This window comes from Athene noctua, chromosome 13 (genome assembly GCF_965140245.1).
Source record: "Athene noctua chromosome 13, bAthNoc1.hap1.1, whole genome shotgun sequence".
Classification (NCBI taxonomy): Eukaryota; Metazoa; Chordata; class Aves; order Strigiformes; family Strigidae; genus Athene; species Athene noctua.
Window position 1 is genome coordinate 4,921,467 of NC_134049.1, and position 9,476 is coordinate 4,930,942.

The 9,476-nt window shown below is 37.3% G+C and overlaps 1 protein-coding gene across 1 annotated transcript; it reads right to left on the bottom strand.

Annotated features, from left to right (window-relative positions):
• Positions 1 to 955: 955 nt before the first annotated feature.
• On the bottom strand, positions 956 to 9,330 carry USP8 (ubiquitin specific peptidase 8). The gene is made up of 11 exons (XM_074917485.1): positions 9,301 to 9,330; positions 8,073 to 8,666; positions 6,742 to 6,831; positions 6,046 to 6,126; positions 5,368 to 5,630; positions 4,569 to 4,781; positions 3,877 to 4,087; positions 3,312 to 3,548; positions 2,654 to 2,796; positions 2,152 to 2,284; positions 956 to 1,919 (listed from the first exon to the last, which is right to left on the bottom strand). Exons 1-11 carry the CDS (start codon positions 9,328 to 9,330, stop codon positions 1,734 to 1,736), a joined length of 2,181 nt encoding a protein of 726 aa, XP_074773586.1. The 3' UTR covers positions 956 to 1,733.
• Positions 9,331 to 9,476: the final 146 nt, after the last annotated feature.

Sequence of the window (9,476 nt, forward strand, 5' to 3'; positions counted from 1 at the left end):
CCACGCTGGGGCAGGCTCCTGGCAGGAGCTGTGGACGCGTGGAGAGAGGAGCCCACGCTGGAGCAGGTTCACTGGCAGCACTTGTGACCCCGTGGGGGACCCACGCTGGAGCAGGGGAAGAGTGTGAGGAGCTTCCACCTGAGGAGGAAGGAGCAGCAGAAATGATGGGTGATAACTGACCACAACTCCTCTTCCCTGGCCCCCTCTGCACCACTCAGGGGGAGCAGGTAGAGAAATCAGGAGTAAAGTTAAGCCTGGGAGGAAGGGAGGGGTGGGGGGAAGGTGTTTTAAGATTTGTTTTATTTCTCTTTGGTTTGCAGTACGTTAGTTTTCCCAAGGTGAGTCTGTTTTGCCCATGATGGTAAGTGGTGAGTGACCTCCTGGTCCTTATCTCCACCCGGGAGCCTTTGGTTACATTCTCTCTCCCCTGCCCAGGTGAGGAGGGGAGCGACAGAGCAGCTTTGGGGGGCACCTGGCCTCCAGCCAGGACTGCAGGATACCAAGGTGAGAGCATACGACCAGACCCCTGAGGGTCCAGGTGTTCCAGAAGAGAGGAGGGCATGAAGTGACCGTTAATAGAAGAGAAAGAAAAAGGCATTATGCTAGTACTGCCATTTTTTGCCCCTCTAGCACTGCAAACTTGTTTGCAGCTTGTAAGCTACTGAGAATCAATCCTGATCATAATTCTACCAGCAAGACATGCACATGTAGACAGGTAAAAGCTCAGAATCTGAGATTTGATATTTTGAAGAAGGAAAACTAACCCAAATCCAGAGCAGGGAAATGCACAAGATGCAACTAAATAGTCTGTAAACTAATCAGTTCTACATAAAGTAGTATTTTTTTTTTATCAGAAGAACCTTTAAACTGTGTGAACATGATTCAGGGACTGTCATCATGTAGAATCCTGACCATCACAGAAGCTGCTTGAGAATGAAAACACCAAACCCAAATATACATTTAACAGGATATATTTTTAAATAATTTCTTCATTAAGGTTTTTAATGCATGTGTACATGAAAATTTATATTAAAAAATTAAAAAGGAAAATCTTGTTTGTTTAGAATAACTCTGAAGTGCACAAATATTGACAAAAGCCAACAGAAAAAAAAAAATACAGCTCTGCTTTTTTATTAAGTAGTGTTGCAATTACTCAGAGCTGGCAAATAAACGCAATCCTCTGAGTTTTAGAGATTCTCACAAAAAGGACAACTGTTTATTATATACATAGTTCTGATGTGCAAGTATGCAATCAATATGTACACTTACATTCCTAACTGTTTACATCATTCTAGAGTATTCACAGTAGAATCAAGCTTAAGGTTAGAAATGTGAAAAGGCCATAACAGTGAAAGAAAATAATAATTAAAAAAAAAATAAAAATCAAGATATGCCTTGGGATTTTAAGACATTTTAAACTACTTGTTAATAGATTTCAGATGACTAAGCTAGAATTTAATTTTGGAGCAGACTAAAAATATAAGGGGTTTTTTAAATAAATGGTAATGCAAGTATGCTTTTTAAATGGTTTCACAGATGGCAGTATTACCACAAGCATTATTAATCAGTCTTCTGATTTTTAAGCACTAGTACTGACCAGAAAGCGCTTGCTTGCAGAAAAGCTGCTGCAACCATCCCCAGATCTGTGACTATGTTTGTCCTAGTTTTGCATATTTAAATGCATTCCCATACCTACTTTGCTCTTGTAACCAGTTTTCTTAACCCACACTGCTTTACGTGGCCATATCCACTGCTCGCTGTTCGTAAGAAGTGTAAAAGAGAATATACGCAGCTGAGGATTTCACAGATGATGCTGAGATCTCAGATACTTCATGGTCATCAAACTTAAACCAGCGTTGTTTTGAAGCATTTTTGCAGTAGGCTGTATAGTGCCCTCCATCCAACCCGCCATAGTGATTCTGTAAATATAAGAAGGAAAAGAATTAACGGCCTCAAAAGCTGCCATTTCTTCTCTGGTTAGGAGAATAAACTAGAATGTGAGATTTTTACTAAATACCAGTAACTTTTTTTTAGAATACAACTCAATCTGCAACCAGGTAGGCACCCTGGAAATCTAGATGAATCCCACAGGCTAAGCCAAGCCTTGGCATAGAGACCAACTGAACTTTGAAACGTGACGTGGTTACTTACTGATACTGAAAACAGATTGTATCTCTTCAAGTTAGTCTTTGGACCAATAACATACTGTGAGAGGTCAAGAGTTTCCAATGGGAAATCTACAGAAGTTTGAAGCTTTTGCTTCCATCTTCCATCATAGGAAAATCTAGAGAATTAAAAAGCATAATTAAAGGTTACAGGTTGTTCACAAGCTATCTATGAATATTAAGTGCGTTTCCCTTCCCTGTTTTTGTCCAGGACATAACCTCAACTAAAGCATTTGGCCCCCAATTTTGTTAATGCTTGCACACGTGTTTCTTAGCATAAATGAAAAGAGATTAATTGTAAAAGGGCTTTGAGAACTACAGCCTAATAAGAGGCATCAGATGAAAATAAATTCTTGCAGCAGTACAACTGGAAATACATCTGGCACTTTCTCTAAGAATGGCTAGCTATTGCACTGGAACAATCAACCTCCATCAAAGCCTGGTCACTTCAACCTAATGAATTTTTTACCAATCACTGTTTGTCTTACCTTTTCAAGTGCACAAGAAGAACGGGTGGTAATTTCCAAATTTCTATTTTTTTCAAAGAATCCCTTCGAGTTTTGCAATGGCTACAGTAAAACCTATTGTTATCAGTGAGCTTCTCCTCTTTGGAGAACAATCTAAGGCATTCCTAAAACAAAATGCGAAATACAAATTGTGATGAGCAGGTTTTTAAGAAGGCGTAGCAAAAATTGTTTCCTATTTGGTTATCAGCCTGCATCAATTATCTGTGCCATGTTTCACAAAAATGAGGAAAAGTGAGTTAATGTGTGGAAGTAGATTTTACTGCATATATTAATTAGCTGCAAGTCCTTCAAAATGTACTTACGATACTTCATTTAAAAACACAATATTTATACTACAACCTACAAAAGCAAATACTATACATTTCTGATACTGTGGCTTCACTATTTCCATCCTGCTTGTATTTCAAAACTTTGAAGGAACGACCTATTTTTAAAAACTTTAGAAGAATTAAAAAAATAGCAAAGACTCAGATGTGTTCATGTTTCAGCTTGGTTTAAATTAAGCTGGAATACTGACCAACCCCTTCAACAAGAGGCTTAGCAGAAGCAACATCATAATGAGTCACAGGGAAATGATTTTTTTTACTTCAAGAACTGTTTCCTTCTAGTTCCACCGTACCTGCAGTGTACATTTACTAGTGGATGCAAGTGGTAATGACAAATACATGAAAGCCTCAAAGGTTCGGGACTTCTTGTGACACGTAAGACACTGCACTGTAGATTTGAACTGGCCTTGAAAGAGTGCCACAATAATGGATTCGTTGAGCTGTTTGTGTTTGTGCCAGGCTAGTTCTGCTGCTCTGAAGTCATCAAGATGATCATTGTTTTCTTCCTTGTATCTTTTTCTGTTGTCAGCCTGGATAACAGAAGTTTAAATACCATAGCCATATATTAACATATATAAAAACAGGAAGTCTCCTCTATAAGCAAACACACTATTGAATATTTTTAAGAATATTTAAACATGTCAGTGCAGTCATCTATTTCTTACCTAGGCAGCCTTCTTCCATTACTCCCTTCAGCACCTTATACTATTTCAAACTAAATTCCTACTTTAATTCTGAATACTCTTCTACATAAGGTTCCAGTAACATAATCATCTTAGGAGATAAGAGGGTATTTTAAAAATTTATTTCTCTTGATCATCTGACAGATGTATAATTTGTTACAAGCATATTGCTTACCTTATTTAGGTCTTCATGCAAGCCATCCATTAGAAAGAGAAGCAACTCTTGGGAGTCTTGTTGGCTATATCCTGCAAATTGGTCATTAATCTTCCCAATTGTAATTTTAAAGTCTTTTGGACTGATATATTTATACTGTCCTGTCCATAAAGCTTTCATTATTACACCAAACTCTTCAGCCACTTCACCTTTATGTCCCAAGAAATTTGACCTATAAAATTAAACAGACCACAAAAAATAGTGAGCCCTTCAAATAACTTTTTTTTTTTAATATTAATTCAAGATGTTATCCCCATTTCAAAGTAATTTCTTTAGATGAAGAAAAACTGGCTGTTAGATTGAGTTAGAATTTTTGTCTACTTTGGCACTGTAATTTGGTTCCATATTTGAGACTGGGCTGATGAAAAGTACAACTGTAAACTGCTATTTCAATATTCTGTTTGGTTTTAGGAGACTCTAGTACACTTATATTTATGAATGTGGCAAGCACAATTTAATTAAGACTGTCCAGTACAACCTATTTCTTCACACACACGAACTCTGAAAACGTCGAGACAAGTTAGCGTTTGTCTCCTACTTAAAAAAATAAACCACCCCCCCTTAACAACCCACTAAATCAATTTTTTGCATTAACAATTGTAAATGCTTGTCCTTCAATTATAAATTAAAGGATGCGAATAAGAGATTCTTACCTGTTAATATCATCTTGATACAAGTTTCTGTTAAAATAATCAGCCAGGTGAGGTGCATTGCACAGACACTGTAATATGGAATTCATGTAGCAAGTGTTCCCTAGATTACGAAGTCCTGTAAGAGCTGGTCCCGATCCCCCAAACACAGGATTAAGATTCCGAATTTGTGATGCAGAGAGTCTTGAAATTTCTGCTTTAGTGTAACAGACTGGTCTGTAAGGAAGAAATTATTTTTTTTTTTTTTAGGAGTCTCAGGCTTGGTGAGGCTGTACACATGAACTAACAGAACCAGCCTCCCTCACAGGGAATGAAATATCCTGGCACAAGATGTCACCAGATGCCATCACTTAAGGTATTCAAAACCAGTCAATGCAATAGTGAGAAATCCATATAATGAGGCTGAGCTGTAGGCTCCACATCAGTGGTTTTGTTTTGCTTTTTTTAAATTCACAGATGAAGAATTAGCTGTTGATTTAACCCAGTGTAAAAACTCTGCATTTCACAAGCTATCAGAAAACTGGCATTTAATATGTTAACACAAATTCCACAACTTAAAAAGCAACTATTATCCAATTACACTGTGACCTCTGAAATTCTTGTTAATACGTAACAATTACGTGAATTCTCAGAAGATAACTGCTCTATACATTGAACTTTTAGCAACGAAATTTAAGTTTATCACTCCTGCATCCTTTCAAATGTACTTAGAAATTATTAATGAATTTCAGTTGGTTTAACACAAAGAAAGTCATATATGCTATCATATTGCATGAGTTGTGGTATAACTTAGGGAACATACTTATTGTCACGATTGACTGCAGGAGTTACAGGAATTCTCTTCTTCTCTTCCTCCTGAATGGCTTGGGTTATATCTGGGGAAGAGTAGGAGCGCTTCAGTTTGGAGTGTTCTCTTTCCCGTTCAACAGACACCTGTGGCTTGGGTTTATGAGTTGGAGGGGTTGATGGAGGAGTGGATGAAGGAGCCATTTCTGGTGGATACATATGAACAGTATTTGTTGGCGAGTGATAGTAACGAAAGGTTCCAGTGATTGGATCCAGAAACTTGGGGAAAAAAAACAAATTGTTTCAAAACCAAGTAAAAATCCATCATTAACTTACTTACCTATTTTTGAACTACTGTAAGAACAGTGCATGAGTTTTTCAAACACTTGAGATGTTAACAGTCATGACTGGCCTCAATACTTGATTAGATTTACTGGAAGGCATTGCTTTCACTAAAATGCATATTAAACAGCAACTGCTTAGTACCAGAAACACCAGGTGAGCTCTCCTAGTTTCATTATAAATAATTTTAAAATTCAAAAAATAACCATGTGGAAGTTGAAAGAGAAAAAATAACTTTAAAGAAAATTAAAAAAAATATCAAACAAGCTCTAACTTAGAAATAAGGCACAGCTGAAATGCATTACAAAACTGCACAAGGCAACTTGATTGTTACATCAGAATAGAACGTTACCTTTGCCCAACCTTCAGGCAGTCCTGGTATTATCCTTCCCATTTCTTCACTTCGTGCTCTCATTAATGGCTCCCGCTGAGACTAATAAATAAACAGAAATGTAAGGTACATACAGTTACTTACACAGAGCAGCAAGCTGCCTGTGACTTCCCTATATAGTTACATGATTCAGTGCAAAAGAGTTCAATAAGAAATCCTTGATTATAGCTGGAAATACAAGTTATTTTAATGGTAATATGGTACTATCATTTTCTATCATTCAGTCTAAACAAAACCCATTTGTTGACATGCTCCAGAAAAAAAAGACAGTTCAGTCTCACAGAACTCTAAATACTCAATTTCTTCCCTAAAGAGGCTACTTTATTAGGAATACATGCTTCTGTTAAACACGTAGGGATGATCTTTTCTCTCTTTCAAAGCGGTATGTGAAGGACTATGCGTGAGATGACAAACAAGTGTGGAATGCTTGTTAATGCCATCAGAAACATGTGAAGACTTCTAGTGAAAGCTTCAAATATTTTTTTCAGATGAATATGACAAATGTAAAAAAGCAAAGAAACAGCTGTAAACATGGCATAGTCTTTTCTTAAGATGATGTCTTTAAAAATTGAAATGAGGTGGAATTTAACATAATATGATAATCATAAAGCATCTGCGCTTGATTTGTTTTGGCTACATACAACACATTGTATTTACTTTAAGTCTTTCAGTATCTTGTTCAGAATCCTCTCTAAGGGGTCCTGGCTTTTGAGCTCCACTGTCTGGTTGTCCTTTAACCCCAGTCTGCTGTAAAAGATTTTGAGAGAAGGCTTTCAATTTTCATCTAGAATACCAGTAAAGAATGCTGATAAAGCAAAATAGGGAAAAAGCAGAGTTATATTTTCTTTTTTGGTTGTTAAATGCATGTGCCACAAAGAAGTGGTTAGAGCAGGTATCTACACCTCGTTTTAATTTTTCCTAGTCTATAGTATAGGCAGTTTGCTGGAACAGCCTTTGTAGCTATATGTTCTATGATATAAGACAGTCTGGCGTGTAGTTTCAAGGGCTCAGAAATAATATGCAGAAGTTCTGCCTACACTACTTTCCCCCCTAAAGGCTGTAGGTTTTACAATTTGTTTTTAAATGAAAGATTTTTTCCCCTTTTACTTCTCACTGTGACAGAGCCCCTCTTATGAAAAAGGCGAACTGTGAAGCCAACATCATGAATGTATTTTACAATAAATCATTTTGGCATTATGTGAAGCTGCTCTGTCAGTCAAAAGCTCATGAACGACCATGCTAAGTTTGGCCAGATTTATTTTGGCTTCCTTGTGCATTTGCATTACACAAGCATCAAAGTTTGGTCAAAAACTGCAATCGCAGTTTTATCTTAACGCATATTCTTGAGAAATGGCTTTTAAGACATCACTTCCATTATTAACTCAGCTTCACAAATGGCTCCTGTTTCATATCAAATGACTTTGACATTCTCAGAAATTTTGCCCTTTTTTTTAAGAATCTGAGGAAAGAGGGAACTATCACCCCCCTGCCCCCAAACAGTTGGAACCAGACTGTTCTCAGCAAAAATTCTAGATTAGGTCATTGCTTTGCTTCCTGTGCTAGTCAACAAAATCCTGTTATATCAGCATTTACGCAGCTGGGGGCACTAATGAGTCTGTTATAATAATCTAATTCTGTCTCCAGCATGTGTTACAACAGTATACTACACAGCACTGGGCAAGTACAAGAGAGAAAGTGTCCCCATGCCTCTCTTTTTGAAACAAGAGGATTGCAGTCTATGAACTATTCCTTCTAGCTCCATGTCAGTGGGTAGTTTTCTTATTCTATGGGGATTCCATGCTGCCCACCTACAAGCAAGAATCGAGGCTGTCTTGCAAAAAAATCTCTTTGTGTCTTAACTTTCTCCTCTATGTAAAAATGGCCTAAATAAAAATCCAGTGATGTATTTAAAATTTGATACTAAACCCTCACAAATAATTCTCAATAGTTACTCCACATTTGCTGATGTTTTTCTCTTTTTCACTAACCTTGCCTGAAACAGTCACAAAGGTCTGAGATGCATCACCCAGTGCCCGTCTCTGCATTTCTGGTGTTCGAGTTCCCTTTTCTCTTTCCTCTATAGATATTTTGTCAATCTCAATCCTTTTTGCACCAATGCTTTCTAGTTCATTTTTATTCTTTTTTGCTTCTATTGCTTCTTTGCGTGCTCTTTCTTGTTCCTTTTCCTCCTGTTCTCTTTTTATTTGCTCATCCCTCTCCTTCTGTTCTCTGTCTTCTTTGGATTGCTGTAGCTTTTCTTTGTGTTCCTTTTCTTTCTGTTCTTCTTTCGCTTTTTGTTCTTGTTCTTCTTTTTCTCGCTTGAGCCTCTCTTTCTGTTCTTCTTGTTGCTTCTCCCGAAGTTCTTTTTCCCGTCTGTTTTTCTCTAACAGAGCAGCAGTTTCTGCATGTACACGACTTTTTTCTTCTTCTGTCAGAATGCTCTTTGAATCATGTAATGGCTTTGTGGACCGGTCTGGAACTATTCGTCCATTTTCAACAGGCTGGCTGTCACTGACTGTACTTTGAGATTTTGGTCTGTTATCATCAGGGATTTTTAGCAAAGGCTTTTTAGTACGATCAACCTATAACACAAAGCATAGAACAATAAATCACTACAACTATTACTGCTCTGCTAGCTAAGCTTTTTCTAGGTGAGATTTTTATAAGAGAAGAAAAGATGATATAAAGTTGACTTCTGCCAGAGAGACAGTGAACTTTCAATGTCATTAAATCTGGTAATTTAAATTGCTTGTTAGTAAAATTAGGTATTCACTTAACTTCCAGATGTGAGATAAGAATCAACAAGCCTTACAGAACCATAAGGACAGCATTAAGCACTGATTACTACAAGTCTTTATTTTCAGGTTTTCAAAGGTGAACATTTTAGAGCAATCAGGCAGCTAATCTGGGTTTGGCTCTCTCAGTCATGTACCAGAACACGTGATTAAGGCAGATGTGCTTGCTGGGAAGAGGTATTTAAGAATGGCTTATGCTCAGACCTAGGAGAACAACTTGGTTTTGATACTGATGTAGAAGTTCTGAAGAAATAAAAGCTTATCTGGTTCAGAGAATAACAGAAATAACGTCTTTACATTTTACAGTTTAGGGTCCCTTGCCTGAAAACTGGATTAAAGGCAGTATCTAGAAAGGTGAAAGTGAAGTTTGACTTTAGTCTTGTCTCCTAAGGAAAACACTATTTTATTACAAGGACTCTACAGAGATGTCTTTAGAAAGCTTTATCCCCATGAAAGGAAGAAATAAATCACTATATTTTCACTACTGGGCCAAGAGTGACAAACCACATAAATGTTTTATTATTTGAAGAAAGATACAGTTGCTGGAAAGCAAACCTTTGGAATTGCCAAGGTAAGCCATGACCTAACTGCCCTTCC

Excerpts from the sequence above, each read along its gene's own strand:
- USP8 (XM_074917485.1), bottom strand. The coding sequence starts at position 9,330 with ATGGGGATAAAGCTTTCTAAAGACATCTCT. Across the intron at positions 4,782-5,367 it reads GCAGTCAATCGTGACAATAA|ACCAGTCTGTTACACTAAAG; the intron begins GTATGTTCCCTA and ends TCTTCCTTACAG. Across the intron at positions 1,920-2,151 it reads ACAATCTGTTTTCAGTATCA|AATCACTATGGCGGGTTGGA; the intron begins GTAAGTAACCAC and ends TTATATTTACAG.